The 20,980-nt window shown below is 46.7% G+C and overlaps 1 protein-coding gene across 1 annotated transcript in view; it reads left to right on the top strand.

Moving 5' to 3' along the window:
* LOC119954429 (transmembrane protease serine 5-like) overlaps window positions 1–19,498 on the top strand; it is a 44,684-nt gene extending 25,186 nt beyond the window's left edge. Inside the window, exons 5-13 of the mRNA XM_038779638.1 lie at window positions 447–582; window positions 4,800–4,913; window positions 6,488–6,531; window positions 9,857–10,019; window positions 10,972–11,150; window positions 14,553–14,651; window positions 14,733–14,875; window positions 17,054–17,206; window positions 19,054–19,498. Of these exons, the coding sequence (XP_038635566.1) occupies window positions 447–582; window positions 4,800–4,913; window positions 6,488–6,531; window positions 9,857–10,019; window positions 10,972–11,150; window positions 14,553–14,651; window positions 14,733–14,875; window positions 17,054–17,206; window positions 19,054–19,077 (1,055 nt within the window). The 3' untranslated portion in view covers window positions 19,078–19,498. The remainder of the gene's footprint in view (window positions 1–446; window positions 583–4,799; window positions 4,914–6,487; window positions 6,532–9,856; window positions 10,020–10,971; window positions 11,151–14,552; window positions 14,652–14,732; window positions 14,876–17,053; window positions 17,207–19,053) is intronic.
* Window positions 19,499–20,980: the final 1,482 nt, after the last annotated feature.

The raw sequence follows: 20,980 nt of genomic DNA on the forward strand, positions 1-20,980 counted from the left end.
CGCCGTCGGGTCCGGTGAAATTCCGACCGGTCTTCACGCAGAAAATGACACTTGGCCATTATTTTGGAAAATTCCACCCAAAATGAAGCTTTACTCGACTGGAGACAGTTCTTTTTAGCCCTGTTAACTGTCAACATTTCAGCTAGTGATTCTCTTTCTGTAATTGAATGGTTAAAAGCAGCTGACATTTAAACAGCCCTCGAGTTATTCTGCACCTCGAGTTGCTCTGTTCCTCGAGTTACTCTACTCCCGGTGTCAGTTTGCCCCTGGCGTCTGGATTTAATCTGCTCCTGGTGTTAGTTTGTTCTTGGAGCAAGCTTTCTCCTGAGATAATACTTTCAATATTCCTCTTGAATGTAGTGATGAAATACAGCAATCTATATCAACAGGAATCAATTGGCAGTGCACAGAGAAATTTGCTTTGATTATCAATGATTTGCATTCAGTTTCTTTCAGAATTAACACTGAGAACGCGTTACTGGAGATACATCACAAATCCTGGCGAGGGTGGCTTCCTGTGTGTGATGAGAAGTGGAATGCATCGCTGGCTAAACTGATATGCAGATACATGGGACGCATCAAGTATGCCATGTTTGCTTGGTATATTGTTGTACAATAAGAACATTTAAAACTCTTGCTATCCCCTCCCCATCCCTGTTGGAGATACAACGAGGCTGATCAGACAAACTGCTACGGGCCGTCCACAGTTTCCTCTGAAAGTCCCAAGAACTCCCAATACTGGGGGTCCCTGCCCCAAATCCAGGCTCCATACCACAATTGTGAAAATATGCCAGGATAATGAATGGCTCACAATTTACTGTAACTGCATCCGACCACTAGATGGTGATCAAGCGCATACACGTGGATCAGGTGATACCCTTGATTCGGAGAGTAGGTGATTAGGCGTGACAGAGAATAGTCATGTTTTCAGATGCTCTGTAGTTAGAATCAGTTTCAGTTTATCTGCAGTCTTTTATATCTTAGTAAGCAAGTCAAATCTATTTAGTTGTAGTGTTAATAAATTAGCTTTGTTCAACACATAGCTTGATGTTCTTTGTGAGACACTACACTTCGAAGCCTTCCTCATCCAGAAAGCAAAGAACATCACAACAATGAAGCTGTAAAGGTCAAACAGAGTCTAAACAACGTCATCTTCCGTCAGGACCCATTTTAACAGGTTTTTAACTTAGCTTAGTTTATGTTTCCAATTGACTCCTGTCAACATAATAATAATCGCTTATTGTCACAGCGCCTGTTCGGGGAGGCCGGTACAGGAATTGAACCCCCACTGCTGGCCTTGTTCTGCATTACAAGACAGCTGTTTAGCCCACTGTGCTAAACCAGCCCATTACAGAGTGCTAAGTGGGGGAGAATAATCCACCATGTCTTTACAGCATGATATTCAGCCTGCAGAGTGTTATAAGCAGAATAATTACTAATTTGTAGTAAGTTATGAACAGTATACTTGGGAAATTATTAAATAAAGGATTAATAAACAGACTCAAAACAATCATAAACAGGCCATGTCCAGCATGAATGGTCTGCACAGAATATGAATAGCAGGAACTTATTCAACCACATAGAATGCATATGGTGCAAAAGGAGACCATTCGGCCCATTGAATGTGCATTGATCCTTCGAAAGGGCACCCTACCCAGGCTCACTCCCCCACCCTATACCTGTAACACCACCTAGCCTGCGCATCTCTGGACTGTGGGAGGAAACCAAAGCACCCGGAGAAAACCCATGCAGACACAGGGAGAAAGTGCAAACTCCACCCAGAATCAAACCTGGATCCCTGATGCTATGAGGTAACAGTGCTAACCACTGTGTCCACACACTGACAGAGGCCACCGTTGTTCATCTCTGTATTATCACTCGACTCAGCCACTGTTTCAGATGATCATCCATGCTTTTGTTACCTGAAGATTTGAGTGTTCTAAAGAACTTTAGGCTGGTCTCTCACATTGCACCCTCTCTATAAACTTCACCAAAACTCTGCTGCCCATGTCCTAACTATCCCTATCACCCCTCTGTTCACTGACTTACACTGGACCTACACTGGCAACGCCTGTGGTGATATACCGACAGGCCATATCATAGTTGGATGATAAGACCTCCAACCAGCAGGTGGTGGTACGGACACGCCATGTGGTCGCAACACCAAGGTCATGTGACCTGGGATTAGTATATAAAGAGAGGTTCATCCAGCCATCTGCAGAACAGGATTGAGAGGGTAATAAGATGTGTTGTGTTCAGTACACTGGTCTAACACTGGATGCAGCTTAGAGCAGAAAGATACTCCAGACCTTGAAGTTAGTTCAATCAGGTTTATTGAATTAATAGCACAGTTAGCACAGTTCTCTGTGAGTTCGACTCTCTGCTAACTTAAGTGTGGTTACTCTGCTTGACTGAACCAGACTAGCTCTTAGCCACGTGGTGGCGGTGTGAGATTGTAACAACACCCTTGACTGACTCTCTAGATGTTCATCAGTGGAAAGAGGTGGAGTGCCTTGTGTCTTTTATAGTCAGATCCCACCCCTAAGTGCCCTGCCTCCTTATTGGTCATGTCCTGTTCTCTGTGTCCATTAGCTGTTTGTCTGTATATCATTATATGTGTGTCTGCATATCATGACAAGATGTACATGTAATTGGTCAGCACAATGTGTAAGTTCCAGAGGAGTAGCAAGACTCCATAATAATGTGCTCTGTATCAGATTGTCACCCTACTGCATGAGACACAATAAAGGGATCTTGGTTTGGGCAGATCAAAGTGTTTAGTGAGTTCATCACAAAGTACAAGGGACCAATCACAACAATGCCTTGATTTGAAAATTCTGGTGGCATGGTAGCACAGTGGTTAGCACTGCCGCCTCATGGAGCCGAGGACCCGGGTTCAATCTCGGCCAGGGATCACTGCCTATGTGGAGTTTGCACATTCTCCCTGTGTCTGCGTGGGTCGCTCCCCCACAACACAAAGATGTGTAGGGTAAGTGGATTGATCGCACTAAATTGCCCCTTAATTGAAAAAAAAATGAATTGGTTACTTTAAATTAAAAAAAATAAAATTGATTTGAAAATTCTCATTCTTGTCCTCAATTTCCTTCCACGCCCTATCTCTGTGATCTCCTCAAGCCCCATAAACCTCTGAGTTATTTGCACTCCTCTAACTCTTGATCCCAATTTTAATCATTGTACTATGGTAACTTTTGGGGTAATATGGTAACTAGGGGCTTTTCACAGTAACTTCATTTGAAGCCTACTTGTGACAATAAGCGATTTTCATTTCAATTGTGTCTTTGGCTAGCTGATCCCTAAACTCAAGAATTTCCTTCCTAATCCTCTATGCTTCAATACCTCCCTTTCATCCCTGACAATGCTCCTTAAAACTTGCATCCTTAACCAAATTGTTGTAGTCACCTGCCCTAATATGTCTTCCTGAGGCTCAGTATCTAATGTTGCTTTGTAATGCTACAGCGAAGTACCTTGAGAAATGTAACTTATGTTTCAGGTGCTACACAAATATAAATTGGTGCATAATGCACAATTGTGGTGTGCAATATGCAGAGTTAAATGGTTTAATTGGCGTGGTACATTAGCAAGATTTAATGGAGATCACAAAGATGTTTAAATGACAAGAGAGGTGCCAACAGTCATCAAAGACATAAAAACAGAACATTTTGGATAAATCTCCTTCTACCTGCTTCCCAAAATCCACCAATAGGACTGCCCGGGCAGACCCATCATATCAGCCTGTTCCTGCCCCACGGCACTCAATTCTTCCTATCCTGACTCCATTCTTACTTCCCTTGTCCAGCCACTTCCCACCTCCATTCAGGATTCCTCCAATGCCCTACGTCGCACCCAGCATTCTCTATTTTTGATCTTATTTTAGGGACTGAAGACAGCCTTCAACACTCCAGCTTTACGAGCTGGCGAAGCGTGACACTGTGGTTTATTTGGCGGCTTAGTGAGAAGGGATTGCAGCTCCTTCTCATCACACTCCCAATCTCACAGCAGACACTTCAGATGTTAAACACGGACCGATCCGTAAACTTCCATCCCACTTGTCAAAAACTAAATAGTTAACAAAGGTTTGAATCGTAGAGGAGAGTTGATTGTGCTCCGTACAAAGTGTGGCACTCAAAGCAGAGAGTGAGGGTGAGAAATAGCGATGTTGATGGGTCGGCTGTGAATTACGGTTGTAAATTGACTTTGTCGACATCCTTCTATCCGTGTAAGGTGATGAGTCTGCAGCAAATTGAATCCATTGGCGATGGGGTAGCTTCAGCTGATAGTAGAAGAGACTAAACTATAAGGGGGCAGCTTCTGCCCCATGTGCCACATATGGAGTGATTATCAGGTGTCGCTGGGGTTATTTTTAGTGTTTGTGGCTTTGGCAAACTGCTGTAGTTGCTGATCATAATCATATCATACAGTGCAGAAGGAGGCCATTTGGTCCATCGAGTCTACACCGGCCCTCACCCCACCGTCCAGCCCTAACACCAAAACCTCACCTAACCTTTTGGATACTAAGAGACAATTTAGCATGGCTAACCCACCTAGCCTGCACACCTTTGGACTGTGGGAGGAAACCGGAGCACCCAGAGGAAACCCACACAGGCACAGGGAGAACGTGAAACCTCCGCATAGTCACCCAAGGCTGGAATTGAACCCGGGTTCCTGGCGCTGTAGTAAGAACCACTGTGCCACCGTGCCACTCTATTTTAAGTGGACAGAGATTTAATAAACTCCAGAAGATGAAACGTCAAACCAAACAGTTCTGATTTATTCTACAGGTACCAGAATTCCAGTGTAATCAGTATAAGCCAGATTGGACCCAATTACACACAAGGATTCGTTGAAATCACGAATGGACAGGACAATGATTTCGAAAAGATTTGGAGCTACAGGTTTGCATCATTCTGTCAGATCTGTGCAAATTTACAATTATATTTGATCCAGGAGGAGGGACTTCATTTACGTGGATAGATTGGAGAAGCTGGGGTTGTTTTCCTGGGAGACGGAAAGGTGAGAGGAGGTTTGATACAGGTGTTCATATTCATGAGCGCTCTCGGTTGAGAGAGGAACTGTCCCCATTGACAGAAGGGTCGGGAACCAAAGGACACATTTAAGTTGATCGGCAATTTTCACACAGCGAGTGGTGAGGACCGAGAATGTACTGCCTGTGAGTGTGAGGCAGATTCAATCATGGCTTTCAAAAGGGAATATGATTGGAGGAAATGGGTAATTGCTGGCGGGCTCTCCTGGTCAATGGAGCCTGCACCAGGAGAACACGGTTGGCACATTAATGGAAGTCAGCGTGGATCCAATGCCACTTGACCCACACAGAAGTAAACTACTGGCAAAGCAGTTTGCATAACAAAGTCCGATTTCATACAGCATATCCTCATGTCCTAATGTTTCAATGAGCATCACGCAAATTAATTATTTTCAGATTGCAGTGAAGGTCAATAAATGCAAAATTGACAACCATTTCATCGTAACGACATCTGACCAACATTGAACAGCTATTAATCTGAGGTTATCTTGGTTCATTGAGATAATGTTCACTGGATACTGTGATGAGACTCTGTCCCCCTTCATATTTCACTGAGAAATATTTGCCTTGCGGGACCCCTGTGAAAATCTCTATTTGGGGGCCCTATATTTCACTAGACAATGATCTTAAATACTACCAATTCATCTGATAAAAAATATATGATTGTGGACAAATTGGCAAATTGATTGGCTGTTACAATTGGTTGTCCCTTCACTGGGGGTGTTTGGAGGTGTCCGGAGGTGTCTGGATGTGTCCAGACGTGTCCGGATTTGTCCAGAGGTGTCTGGAGGTGCCCAGAGATGCCCGGAGGGTATGACTCACTTATCAGTCCTGTGCAATTGTGCTGGTTACCTTCTGTGGCTCAGTGAGTAGCCCTTGGAGTGGGTTCATGTCTCCCTTCAGAGAATCAAGAACAAAATCTCGGTTGAATCTCCAGTGCTGTACTGTAGAAATGCTACACTAACAGAGGTGCTGTTTCTCAGATGGGATGTTAAAAATGAGACACCACCTCCTCCCACCCCCATACCCTTTCATGTAATGTAAGAGGTGCCACGGCTATTGTGAAAATGAGCAGGGAAGTTCTCCTGGCCAATATTAATCCCTCTGCCAACATCACAAAAGCACAATCTAATAGTTGTCAAATATTTGTTCGTGGGAGCTTGCCATGCATAAATAGGCTGACACGTTGCATACGTGACAACAGTCACTTCACTTCAAAAAGTGCTTTGGGATATGTCCTGAAGCTGTAAAAGGCACTATGCCAATCCAAATTATTCCCTTCTTCCAACAACACCCTTGTTAGCTGCACCCTGAATCAGCAGAACAGCAGGCTGCACCCTTACACTTATTTGTTAACCTCCTTCAGCAATAAGCAATCCTCACAGCACCTTACTGACAATGAATTATCCTTGTTTCTTTCTCTAGGGATAGCTGTGCATCTGGGAACGTGGTAAAACTGAAATGCTCTGGTGAGTGCAATTATTCAAAATAGAATGTTTAATAGATTTTGCTTCGATTCATTGTTCTCAAACTGGGAAACTTGGGTCAATTTTTCGAAGATGTAACAATGGGGGTCTTGTAGATGTAGTGTATCTGGACATTGAGGATGGGGATATTTGTGGAGACTCCTCCTCCAATGATTTGTTTAATTAATAAATTGGATGGAAATCAGGGGCGACATTCTCCCCTACCCGGCGTGACGGAGGGTCCCGGAGTAGGGGAGTGGCGCCAACCACTCAGGGTCGCGTCTCCCCAAAGGTGGGGAATTCTCCCCACCTTTGGGGGCCAGCCCCGCGCCGGAGCGGTTAGCACCAGAAGACTGGCGCAAAAAACCGGCTCCCCCGGCAGCGGAGCTGGCCGAAAGGCTTTCGCCGGTCCGCGCATACGCCGGCAGTGACGTCAGCGGCAGCTGGCCACTGGATTGGATTGGATTTGTTTATTGTCACGTGTACCGAGGTACAGTGAAAAGTATTTTTCTGCAAGCAGCTCAACAGATCATTCAGTACATGGGAAGAAAAGGGAATTGAACAGAATTCAAGAAAATACATGAGAATACATAATAGGGCAACACAAGATATACAATGTACTACATAAGCATTGGCATCGGATGAAGCAGACAGGGTGTAGTGTTAATGACATCACTGACATCACTGCCGGTGCATGCGCGATGCGGGGTTCTCTTCCGCTTCCGCCATGGCGGAGGCCGTGGCGGCGCAGAAGGAGAAAGAGTGCAGTCAGGGCACTGGCCCGCAGTCTGAGCGGGGGGTCCCGATCGCGGACCAGGCCACGTGGGGGCACCCCCTGGGGTCCGATCGACCCCCTGCCCCCCCAGGACCCCGGGGGCCTGCTCGCGCCGCTGAGCCCACCGTTCCAAAGATGTGCGGGTTAGGTGGATTGGCCAGGCTAAATTGCCCGTAGTGTAAGGTTAATGGGGGGATTGTTGGGTTACGGGTATACGGGTTGCGTGGGTTTAAGTAGGGTGATCATTGCTCGGCACAACATCGAGGGCCGAAGGGCCTGTTCTGTGCTGTACTGTTCTATGTTCTATGTTCCAGAGGTGGTTTAAACCTCGGCAGCGGGAGAGGCCTCCCAGCGGCGGGACTTCGGCCCATCCGGGCCGGAGAATCGCCGCAGGGGCCTCTCCGATCGGCGGGGCGAGATTCCTGCCCCCGCCACTTCCCAGGTGGCGGAGAATCTCTGCCACGGCGGGGGCGGGATTTTAGGCGCCCCCAGGCGATTCTCCGACCCTGCGTGGGGTTGGAGAATTTCGCCCCAGGGGTGTGAATCTAGGACTAAAGACCAGGGACAATGAGGTAATCTTAAAGCGCTACCAATATTCTATCCAAGGGACGGTAATTCAACCCAGACCAGAGACTTCCCCTGGGATCTTCCTCAGCTTGTATCCCCTGTGCCATGTCGCTGTACATTCATCAATTAAAAAGACTGGAACAAAGTTGCTTTGCAAATCAAGTATCATGAGGAGTGATCGCAAGAACTCTAACGTGTGTCAAAACTATGGCCCCACAAACTCTTACCTGTCAACCGTTTCAATCAAGATACTTTGATTCCCAGCTTGGGTCACTGTCTGTGCGGAGTCTGCACGTTCTGCAGTGTCTGCGTGGGTTTCCTCCGGGTTCTCCGGTTTCCTCCCACAAGTCCCGAAAGACGTGCTTGTTAGGTGAGTTGGACATTCTGAATTCTCCCTCTGTGTACCCAAACAGGTGCCGGAATGTGGCGACTCGGGGATTTTCACAGTAACTTCTTGCAGTGTTAATGTAAGCCTACTTGTGACAATAAAGATTATTATTATTATTATTATTAAATGCCATCTTAGCACCCTGGCAGTACTCCTGCCAGTTGGCACTGCCAGGATACCAGGCTGTCAGTGCCAGGGTGCCATCCTGCCCAGAAGGCAAGCACCTGAGTGCCTCCAATCCCCGGGTAGCACCCCAGGGATGCCATTCCATCTCGTTCCTGTTTATAGAGACCAGCGCTTAACAGTATTTGCCAAAGTCGCCAAGGCAAGGGGGCTAGATCCCACGCCCTGGTTAGATCTTGGGAATTGTGGTATACCAATATAACAATATATAATACCAATATATTGGTATTACAGTAAGGCCCCTGTACTACAGGTACGGGGGTAGATCCCAGCCTGCTGGCTCCGCCCAGTAGGCAGAGTATAAATGTGTGTGCTCTCCAAACAGCAGCCATTTCACCAGCTGCTCTAGGAGGCCATACATCCCTGTGTAATAAAGCCTCAATTACATTCTACTCTTGTCTCGCCGTAATTGCACGTCGTGGGCAGCACGGTAGCATTGTGGATAGCACAATTGCTTCACAGCTCCAGGGTCCCAGGTTCGATTCCGGCTTGTGTCACTGTCTGTGCAGAGTCTGCACATCCTCCACATGTGTGCGTGGGTTTCCTCCGGGTGCTCCGGTTTCCTCCCACAGTCCAAAGATGTGCAGGTTAGGTGGATTGGCCATGGTAAAATAGTGTCCAAAATTGCCCTTAGTGTGGAGTGGGGTTACTGGGTCATGGGGTAGGATGGAGGTGTTGACCCTGGGTAGGGTGCTCTTTCCAAGAGCCGGTGCAGACTCGATGGGCCAAATGGCCTCCTTCTGCACTGTAAATTCTATGTAATTGATAGTGCATCAGGAATGCATATTAGAATCAGACTAGCTGTCTCACTCTAAGATTTAGATTTACCTGAAAGTGATCCCACCCCCAATGGGCGGGATTCCCATTGCAACGTCTCATCAGGCATGGCGAGCTGGGTTGATCCCGGAAGAGGGATCTCCCGGCATCTACTGCCCGGCTGCGCTGATTTTCATTTCTGAGTCGCAAGGTTCTGCACTTAAGTCCAACTCCAGGACTTGAAGATGAAAATCAAGGCTGACAGCCCAGTGCAGTGCTGAGGGGGTGCTGCACTCTCAGAGGAGCTGTCTTTCAGTGGAGAGGTTAAACTGAGGCCATGGCTACCCCTTGAGGCGAAGGAAAAAAATCCCAGGCCTCTACTTTGAAGAAGCGATGGGGAAATCTCTGGTATCTCGCCCGATATTTATTCCTCAACCGACATCACAAAAACAGATCACCCGCTCATAATCACATTGTTGTTTGTAGGGAGCTTTCTGTGTGCAAGCTGGTTCCCCCGTTTCCTACATAACAACAAGGACTGCACTTGAGAAATGCTTAATTCATTGTTAAATACTTTGAGATGTCCAGTCATCCATGAGGAGAGTTATATTAATGCAAGCTTCTCTAATCTCTACAATTCTATCTTTCTCAACATGAAGATTGCGGGGGAAAGCATGGATTTTTCATGATAGTTGGGGGACAGGAAGCGGAAATGGGGAGTTGGCCCTGGCAGGTCACATTGTACTATAACTACAAGCATACGTGTGGCGGCTCCATCATAGACCATTACTGGGTCATAACTGCAGCACACTGTGTACACAGGTATGTCAACCTTTGCTTCTACTTCATTCATGGGTGATAGAAAATTGACTAATGTTCTGTGGAATATTTATATCTTAATGCATATTCTGGGCTGGGTTTGATGGTTTGGTTTTGATGGCCAGGCATAGTGACACTACTCTTCCTGGTCATAATGAAGATGGGTAATTCCCCGTCAGCCATTGCTCTAGTCGGTCACACCGCTGTAAGTGGCGGGGATTGATGTCACACACATCATTTATATGATGTAACTATCCTCCACTCACTGCATTTTGCTCGAGAAATCCCCTTGGTATCGCCTCGCTGCAGTTTCGCTCATGAGTTCTGTTTGCTGTAGTTCGTAGAGATTCATTATAAATAAACCCTGTAGACTGTTTGCTGCTCAAAAAGAATCGACTGAGTAAGTAGACTCAGTTTGACTTGAAGTAGATTGTTGGCTTTGAATCAAGCTTTAAGCCCTCTCACTCTCTCTCTCTCTCTCTCTCTCCAACCCATTGTCTGATGCTCTGGAGTTCCCTTCTTAAGTCTCTCTACCTCACTGTCTCTTGTTCTATGAGATCCTCTTTAAAATCTACCTCTTCAACCAAAGCTTTTTGTCCCATGTGCTAATATCTCCTTAGTTGGTGAACCACAGAGTGTGTATGTGCACCTGTATTAGGGGATGTAAGGTAGGACCTGCACTACAGGTTCGCCGGTAGCCCCTGCCGGCTAGCTCCACAAGGAGTCGTATAAATATGCGTGTCCTCTTCTGATCTGCCATTTTGCCAGTTGCAGTTGGAGGCCACGCATCTGACTGCAATAAAGCCACAGTTGTACCAATCTGAGTCTTTTGGTGCAATTGATCGTGCATCAGGTTCAGTGTCAAATCTTGTTTGATAACCGTTTCTGGCATTTTACCACCTGCTGTGGGAGTTTTAAGAACTGCAGGAAAGCTAACAGCATCTTCCTGTTACAGGTTATCAAATGCTCGCAACTGGCTAGTCTATGCTGGGATTCTGGACAGACAGACCATCCTGTTCAGCAGCGTAACCAACTACGCGGTCGAGAAAATCATCTACAACAGGAACTATGATTCTGACTCTCATGACTACGACATTGCCCTCATGAAGCTAAACAAACCGATTGAATTTTCAAGTATGAACATTTTGTTTAATCCCAGCCGGAACCTCGTCAATGGACTCCTAGTAAAAGGCAGCAGAACTTTCTAATACAAAGGTGGTTTTATTCTCCCTTCCCCTCCCATCATCCATCCACTTGCCCACCCTCCAACTTTTCCCAAATCCCTCTCCAGAAGGTGCTAACCCTTGCTGGGTAACAGGTCCTTCCAACTTGACTGTATTTCATTCATGCGTTCATTCTTCCAACCTCAGTGAGCACTCACTGGTTAGATAGGTTGCTCAGCCTTGGTAGGCATTGCAGAGGATTTGATCAGCACTGATTAACCTATAATAACCGTGACTAACGGCTAATAGTTGACGCCCTCCTGAAGATGGGTTTGGCAGCAGGATTTGGTGCAATTGATGCCCCCTGAAGGACCTCGTCCTAAATTTCACTCAGCGGCAGGCAGGGGAATCACCGTGCAAGAAGCTCAAACAGCAAACCCTGTTGGGCTTTCTTCCTCGCCTCCAGCAGTTCGGAGGGAGGGGTGATTGTCAGTGCTTGACTGAGAGACCGTCATCAGGAAGATGGTGGGAGGGGGGGGGCGTGATTGTCAGTGCTTGACTGAGAAACCGGCATCAGGAAGAGGGGGGGGGGGGGGGGGGGGGGGGGGGGGGGGGGGTGTGGTGCTGCACAGAGCCACCCTTGCTGCTGACCCCCCTCCCCCTCATCTCCTCTGTGATCCACCCCCAGTGACGACCACCTACCCTCCATCACTGACCCCACCCCTGCTACCACTTACCTGAGGCCTAGGTTCCTTGGTGATCCTGAGTGCGGCATGGTAACACAGTGGTTAGCATTGTTGCTTCACAGCTCCAGGGTCCCAGGTTCGATTCCCGGCTAGGGTCACTGTCTGTGTGGGGTCCGCACGTTCCCCCCGCGTCTGCGTGGGTTTCCTCCGGGTGCTCCGGTTTCCTCCCACAAGTCCCAAAGGACGTGCTTGTGAGGTGAATTGGACATTCTGAATTCTCCCTCCGTGTACCCGAACAGACGCCGGAGTGTGGCGACTAGGGGCTTTTCATGGTACCTTCAGTGCAGGGGGGAGGGTGCGGAAGGGAAGGGGGCATGTTCCCACTGTCCCCATTGGGTCCTTGATCCTGGAGGAGGCTGCCCAGTTTTGTGCCTGATTGGCACTTAATTTGGCGTGCCTTCCTAAATACATTCCCCTCAGAAGAACCTGGGGAGACATTAACAGCAGATTGGGGGAACAGCCATTACCATAACATGTGGTGGACCGCATGTGAGCACATCGCCCTGTTTTGTTTGGCAGCCAAATATAAATTGATAGCTTCAGTGGCCATATTGTTGAAATATTAATGATTGGAGTCTAATAGCTGGCAGGCTGTGGATTTATAATCTGTGTTTATACTCCATTGAGTGTGAGACATGGAGGGCTGATCAAATGGAAGTGTTTGAAATGTTAAAATATTTTGAAGAAGTAGATACAGATAACGTATTTCCTCTGGTGGGGATGGGGGAGGGGGGGGGGATCAAGAACACTCCTGTGTTTAGCTGTTTAACTGTTTAGCTTAGTCGGCTAGACAGCTGGTTTGTGATGTAGAACAACGACAGCAGCGCGAGTTCAATTCCCGTACCAGCCGAGAATTCTGAATTCTCCCTCTGTGTACCTGAGCAGGTGCCGGAATGTGGCGACTAGGGGCTTTTCACAGCAACTTCATTGCAGTGTTAATGTAAGCCTACTTGTGACAATAAAGATTATTATTATTATTACACAGAAAGATAATTTTAAAATGAGAGACAGGTTGCTCAGGGGTAAAGTCAGGAAGCATTCTTATACACAAGGCTTTGCAGAAATTTGGAACTCTCTCCCCCAAGATGCTCTGGAGTTTGAGGAGGGAGAAGATAAATTGACATTTTTAAACCCAAGATCGCAAGATTTTTGTTTGGTGTGGATGGGTGTAGAGGGATTGGAGTAAAAATGGAGTTGCCAATTCTGGTTGGGCACATTCCGGGGAGGTCATCACATTACCTGCTGCTCTGCCAACCCTACCCATAACTCAGTCTTCACCCACCCCCCCTTCAATATTTTTGTTACTTCCAATGCAAGTGTTCAAATAAACTGAAGAAAAGGAAACAAGCTGACAATGTGATTATTACTCCTATGTCACTCAGAGCTGACGAGGTTACTAGAGAAGGCATGAAAACCCTGGACCACTTTGATCAATGTTGAGGTGCAGAACACCATGAGTTAATCACAGAATTGTTTGGGGACAGTGTTGCAGGGAGGAATGGCTTTGTCCTCTCCACCCTGACCAGTCCCTCATGATTTTGAACATCGCCATCTAATATCCTCTCCGCTTTATTCTCTCCAAGGAGAACAATCCCAGTCTCTCAATTTAAAGGTTCTCATCCCTGGAACCATTCTTGTAAACCTCCTTTGCACTCTCTCCGATGTGTTCACATCTTTCCTATAGTGTGGCGCCCAGAACTGTACCCAATATTCCAGCTGAGGTCTAACTAGTGTCTTGTATAAATTCAACATAACCCCCTAGCTCCTGTGCTCCTATTAACTAAGCCTAAAATACTATGGGCTGGATTCTCTAATGATGTGGCTATGTCCACAGGATCCTTCTGGTCCTGTCGTGTTGCTACATTTCTGTGAGTCATAACCGTCAACAATGTCCATTGCGTCTCTCACAGGAGAAAAGTCCTGGCTAATGTTCCTCCTTCAACTAAGTTAAGGGCAGCACGGGTAGCACAGTGGTTAGCATAGTTGCTTCACAGCCCCAGCGTCCCAGGTTCGATTCCCAGCTTGGGTCACTGCCTGTGCAGAGTCTGCACGTTCTCCCCGTGTGTGGGTTTCCTCTGGGTGTTTCGGTTTCCTCCCACAGTCGAAAGATGTGCAGGTTCGGTAGATTGACCGTTCTAAATTGCCCTTAGTGTACAAAAAGGTTAGGTGGGGTTAAAGGGGATAGGGTGGAGGTGTGGGGCTTAAGTGGGGTGCTCTTTCCAAGGGCCGGTGCAGACTTGATGGGCCGAATGGCCTCCTTCTGCACTGTAGATTCTGTGATTTTAACTCAGTTCACCGGTATCAACGAGACATTCCTGTGTTCCTGTATAACTGCAGTGAAGCACACTGCAAAGTAATTTATCAGGTGAGGAGACCGATCCAACAGGAGGAATAAAGTGTTGTATCGAAACAATCTTGCTTTTGTAAGAATGGAGAATGATAGAAATACACCATAGGGTTTCCAGCACTTGTAACGAGAGAATGGAAAGGTTGATGTTTCCGTTGCATTGACTCCAGCAACATTAACGTATCTTTTCCCTTTATCAAGGCTTGGATTTTTATTACCATCTCTTCTCATTTCAGATTCCTAACACTTGTAGCGTCTTACACCATATCCTGTTTTACAGATACGGTGAGGGCTGTCTGTCTGCCAGAGTACAATCAACAGGTTACACCGGGCAAACAATGTTGGATATCCGGCTGGGGTCATGCAAAAGCAAATGCCTGTAAGGATTAGAGACGCCCGGGTGAAGATTATTTCTACAGCAGTGGATTCGGCTCATTCATTCTCAATTTTCTTCTTGCAGATCGGGTGGAAAATATTTTAAAGGAAGCTTCTGTCCCTGTGGTGAGCAGTGAGAGATGTAACAGCAGCTGTATGTACAATGGAGCCATCACCCCAAGGATGGTGTGCGCAGGGTACAAGGAGGGTAAAGTTGATGCCTGCCAGGTAGGCTGAGATCAGGGGAAAAGAACATGGATTGAAAATTACTTTGTTGCTCATCCTAATAAGCCATGGCTGCGCATTACTTGCTGCGAAATGAATGAGACGTATTCTTGCCCCTGAGTTGAAGTTCCTTTGTTCAATCACACAATCCTAGGCTGTCACCTCTGAGGGAGCACTGCGCTTTCAGAGGTGGCGTCTTTGAGTGAGAGGTTTTACCAGGACCCTCTCTGCCCTTTTCAGATGGAAATCAAAGATCCCATGGCAACATTATGGAGAAGAGTAAGGATGTTCTCCGCATTGTCTAGGCCAACATTTATCCCTCAATCAATATCATTAGGAGAGATTATCCAGCCATTGCCACGTTGCTAATTGTGGACTCTTGCTGTGCACAGATTAGCTCCTGTATCTCCTGCACTACAATAGAGACTTCACTTCAAAAGTAAAACACTTGGGGATATTGCGTTATGAGGTGTATAAATGCCCAGCAGCAACATGAAATGCTTCCAGGTTAGGTGTAGGGCTGACAGACAGAGAGTGTGATACCTCAGAGAGAGACAGAGTTCCCTCTGTCTGCCATAACAATGTTGCTTGACCTGAACCTGAAAGGGGCTGCCTCTAGCATTCCAATGCGAACATTCCACTTCCCACACCCCTGAGCTCTGCGTCCTGTCTGGATATTTTACCTTCACATCTGTGTCCTTTAGTTACTGGACATACAGGTGAACAACTAATAGATCGAAATAATAAACACCACCTCCTTGACCCTCAAGTCCTGAAGTGGGACTAGAACCCAGAACTTTAGACTCAGAGGCAGGTACGCTATCCATTGCATCACAAGGCCTCCCCGTACGGCCTGTCTGAGTGGGATGAACAATTTTGATTGTCGGTAGCTTGATATGGCCAACCCCATAGAAGCATAGAAAAGTTACCGTGCAGAAGGAGGCCATTCGGCTCAACTTGCCCATAGCAGCCCGAGGACATCCAATTTCTAATCCTACCTTCCTGCACCCTTCCATAGTCCTGTATCTTACAGCATGTAAGGTGCAGATCCAGGTACTTTCTAGAATTGTTTAGGGTTTCTGCCTCCACCACCAACTCGGACAGCGAATTTCAGACACCCACTTTACTCAGTCCCTTCTCATTCTGGAAAAATTTGCCTTCCCCCAGTTCAAAACTTTTTCTCCTGCTTTATGTCTGTCCTTTTCCACGATAATACAAAATTTAACTGAACTGTGATCACTATCTCCGACATGGTCGCCAACTTTCACTTCCCCCCCCACTTGCCCTTCTTCGTTCCCCAAAACTTGGTCTGGAATTGCATCTCTTCTCACTGACAGCATGGTAGCACAATGGTTAGCACATTTGCTTCAGAGCTCCAGGGTCCCAGATTCGATTCCCAGCTTGGGTCACCGTCTGTGCGGAGTCTACACGTTCTCCCCGTGTCTGCGTGGGTTTTCTCCGGGTGCTCCGGTTTCCTCCCACAGTCCAAAGATGTGCAAGTTAGGTGGATTGGCCATGATAAATTGCCCTTAGTGTCCAAAAAGGTGACGTGGGGTTACGGGGATAGGGTGGAGGTATGGGCGTAGGTAGGGTGCTCTTTCCAAGAGCCGGTGCAGACTCGATGGGCTGAATGGCCTCCTTCTGCACTGTAAATTCTATGATTCGCGTTGGGTTTTCACTAATTGGGTTTCCTGGATGCACTGCATGAGTTTTTCTCCATCAGTGCCCCTTATATTGTTTGAATCCCAGTTGATATTGGGGTAGTTAAAGTTTCCCACTATTATTATGGCAGGCAGAAATTTACCTACATATTTGTTTTTCTATCACCCTTTCACCATTTGGGGGAGTGTAGTATAGTCCTAGTAGAGTGAGTGCCCCTTTTTTCATTTCTATACTCAACCCCTAAAGCCTCGTTTGTTGACCTGTTTAGTGTGACATCCCTTCTCACAAGTGGAATTCATTCTTTAACCACTTGTGCTACTCCCCCTCATTTTTTTATCTCCCACTCTATTGTGTCTGAAGCCTCCATAACCAGGGATATTGAGCTGCCAATTCTGTCCCTGCTTTCGCAATGACATCCTGTCGCCTTGTGTCTACCTCTGCCCTTAACCCATCTATCTTGTTTGTAATACGCGTTGCCTAAGAAATGTATTGAATGGTGACTGTGAATGTACTTGGCAGGGAGACAGTGGTGGCCCTTTGGTGTGCGAGGATGTCCAAGCTTGGCATCTCACAGGAATAGTGAGTTGGGGCATTGGCTGTGCTGAAGCTAATCACCCGGGTGTTTACACAAAAGTGTCTGAGTTCCTCGACTGGATATACAGCAAGATTGAGGTAAGCAATCCGCTGGCTCCGAGAGAATTAAAGAGTGATACCATTGATCTTGTTCTTCTTTAATAGATTCTCAGTTATGCCCAGGTTACCTCTATCGATCTCTCTCTCAGCTGGGCTATGGCTGAATAATGGGCAGTTTTTTAACATAGTTCCTGTCACTTAAAACCTAAACTTCTAAAAAGAATAGTTCCTGATATCAGCATTAAAGTGGCATTGACTGCGACGCATTAACATCAACTTCAAAGTTTCTGGTTATCTTAAATGTTGTGCTTATTTCGGGAAAAAGATGCTGTGCTCACTCATTAGTTTGCACCTTGTTAAGGTGCATTGAATGCAAGGACAAATATGAGTGAATAATAGATACACAGAAGATAGGAACAGCAGGAGGCCTTTTGCCCTTCGAGCCTGTTGAATATATTCAATGTTTTAGCATCAACTACTTCCTGTGGTGATGAATTCCACAGGCTCATCACTCTTTGGGTGAAGAAATGTCTCCTCATCTCTGTCCGAAATAGTTTACCCTGAATCCTCAGACTGTGACCCCAGGTTCTGGACACACCCATCATTGAGAACATCTTACCTGCATTTACCCTGTCTAGTCCCGTTAGAATTTTATAAGTCTCTATGACATTCCCCCCTCATTCTTCTGAACTCCAGCGAGAGCAATCCTAACCTCGTCAATCTCTCTTCATATGATAGTCCCGCCATCCCTGGAATCAGTCTGATAAAGCTTCGCTGCACTCCCTCGAAAGCAAGAACATCCTTCCTCAGATAAGGAGACCAAAACTGCACATAATATTCTAGGTGTGGCCTCACCAAGGCCCTGTATAATTGCAGCAACACATCCCTGCTTCTGTACTCGAAACCTCTCGCAATGAAGGCCAACATACCATTCGCCTTCTTTGCCGCCTGCTGCACCTGGTGCCCGCCCGCATGCTTACCTTCAGCGAATGATGCACAAGGACACCCAGGTCCCGCTGCACACTCCCCTCTCCCAATTTACAATCATTCGGGTCGTAATCTGCCTTCCTGTTGTTGCTTCCAAAGTGAATAACCTCACACTTATCCAAATTATACTGCATCTGCCATTGATTTGCCCATTCGGCCAACCTGTCCAGATCATGCTGTAGGATCCCTGCATCCTCGTCACAGTTCACCTTCCCAGCTAACTTGGTATCATCTGCAAACTTTGAGATTTTACATTTTGTTCCCTCATCCAAATCATTAATATATATTGTGAATAGCTGGGGTCCCAGCATCGATCCATGTGGCAGCCGACTAGTTACTGCCTGCCGATTTGAAAAGGACACATTAATTTCTATTCTTTGTTTCCTCTGCCAACCAGTTTACAATCCATCTCATGAAATAGTGCCCACCCATTGGCCAGCTCGCAAGCCCTGGACCACCCCCCAACAGTGCCCCCAGCCCCTGCCAAAGTTCCCCCTGCCCACGAACTGGCTCTCCGCCAACTGTGGCAGTGCTGGACTGAGTAAAGGGCAATGGAACTAAGGCAGATAAATGGGGTGGAGGTGCAGATGGGCTATAATTTCATTAAGCGGCATGCTGGTTCAAGGGCCTGAATAGCCCGCTGCTGTTATTGGGTTGCTAATAGGGGCTGGTTTAGCACAGGGTTGAAGAGCTGGTTTTCAAAGCAGACCAAGGCAGGCCAACAGCACGGTTCGATTCTCGTACCGGCCTCCCCGAACAGGCGCCAGAATGTGGCGACTAGGGGCTTTTCACATTAACTTCATTTGAAGCCTACTTGTGCCAATAAGCGATTTTCATTTTTCAATAGATGAATTACAATCTTGATTGCAAGACATTTTCTCTTTCTCTCTCTCTCTCAGCCTTTGGACGCCTCCATCTCTTAAAAACGATTCTGGAATGTTCTAAACAAGATGAGGAACATAATACATGAAGGAGGAGCAGCCGGTGATCTGAAGGTCTCACACATGTGCCGTTCCCTGGCATTAGACCTGGAGATTCTGCTTGGGTTATTTTCTCAGTATGAGGAAAGTCAAAATGCTGTTATGTCCCAGGCTCACTGAGTGAGATCAATTGTCTGAGTTTTTTTCAGAAAAAAGCCCAGTAATCTAAAATGGTATGGTTTTCCCATAATGGGACATCAGAGTACCCAATATCTTCAGTTACAGCATCTATGATTAAGTCCACTTGAACAACATTGGGTGGGATTTTCCGTTGGCTGACACCGAAATCGGGAAACTCGATTGGGCGGAGAATAGGTTCATGGGCACCGATTTGATGACAAATTGCAATTCTCCATCATCTCTATGTCTGGAAACATAAGTAATAATCGTTACAATGGTGTCACCTTGCTGACCTTTAGGGGACTGGAGTTTCATATCATTATCTTGTCTTTGTTTTAAGAAATGGACAAATTTGTTTACGTACAGGAAGAGACAGTTTTTCAGCTTGGTATGTATTGAGACTACTCTGGTCTCATGACGAACGAACTTTATCCGAGTTTAAAGTCAGCCAGTTCTCGGGTCAAGTTGACCTTGGCCTGCTTGTATCTGTGCCTTAGGTTATGTGAAGTCAGTTTAAATTCAATTGTACCAAGACGACTTGACTAGTTTTCCCATCATGCCATTATTTGCTTCGCACAATACCACAGTCAGGAGGTGGGATGGATGGACACAGAACACCGTTGCCACAGCCTGCAAGGCAGCCATGCAGCTGCACACGCTGATAACAATCCACTGTGAGCTTAGTGCCATGGGTCGTTTAGGTGTCCCCTCAGGCCACCACCCTACGTGCCCTCCAGCTCCAACAGGATGGGCACGCTCCATTGCAAACAGTGCCATCTTGTTGGCTAGGATGAGTGTGTGTGGGGAGTGCAGTGTGTACATGGGGCTGCAGCTTGTCAGCCTCCCGAGTGTCAATCGCAAAACTGGTGAATCCCACACTATTTGTCATTAGAATAGATTGTGTTCCACGTGGCGCTGGTGCTAGCCAATCAACAGTGGCTGAATCGGTCCAGGTGCGGCGTCAGTGTTGCTGTCATGGAAGTCCACAAATCCTGCCCAAGCATCTACACCTAGTCTCAGAAATTAAGAATCCAGCCCATTGTTCTTCACACAACTAATATCCAATATTCTTCAGCGGCCTGGGTCTGAGAATATTGACATAACAAGGAGTAAAAGAGGTTTTGCCCACCTCTCAAATCCATTGTTTGAGAGACTGTCTCCCATTTGCATAACAAACTATGCAGAATATTGTGGGAAGGGAGGACGCCGCTCAGGGTGGTTATTTTAAGTAACTGCCAGGTAAATTGGTATCGTAGCCAAAATTAATGACCTCTTCAGTTTTTTTATAACATTTCACTTTGTTCATGTGGTCCGCTACGGTGTTGTTGTTGCAACACTGTGGGAGACTGGTGCCTTTAAACCGCCCCCAAAGGTGAGAGGCAATATCTACCAGAGTATAGCAGCAACACATTGAACAAAGAAACAAAGATTTCACCGGACTCAGAATTTTGGGTAATCTCCTGTGCCAGGTTCGATTCCCGGCTTGGGCCACTGTCCGTGCGGAGTCTGCACTTTCGCCCCCTGTCTGCGTGGGTTTTCTCCGGGTGCTCCGGTTTCCTCCCACACGTCCCAAAAGGTGGTGATTGGTGTTAGGTGATTTGGACATTCTGAATTCTCCCTCAGCGTACCCGAATGTGGCGACTAGGGGCTTTTCACAGTAACTTCATTGCAGTGTTAATGTAAGCCTACTTCTGACAATAAAGATTGTTATTATTTTTAAACCGTG

This window comes from Scyliorhinus canicula, chromosome 19 (genome assembly GCF_902713615.1).
Source record: "Scyliorhinus canicula chromosome 19, sScyCan1.1, whole genome shotgun sequence".
NCBI classification, from domain to species: domain Eukaryota; kingdom Metazoa; phylum Chordata; class Chondrichthyes; order Carcharhiniformes; family Scyliorhinidae; genus Scyliorhinus; species Scyliorhinus canicula.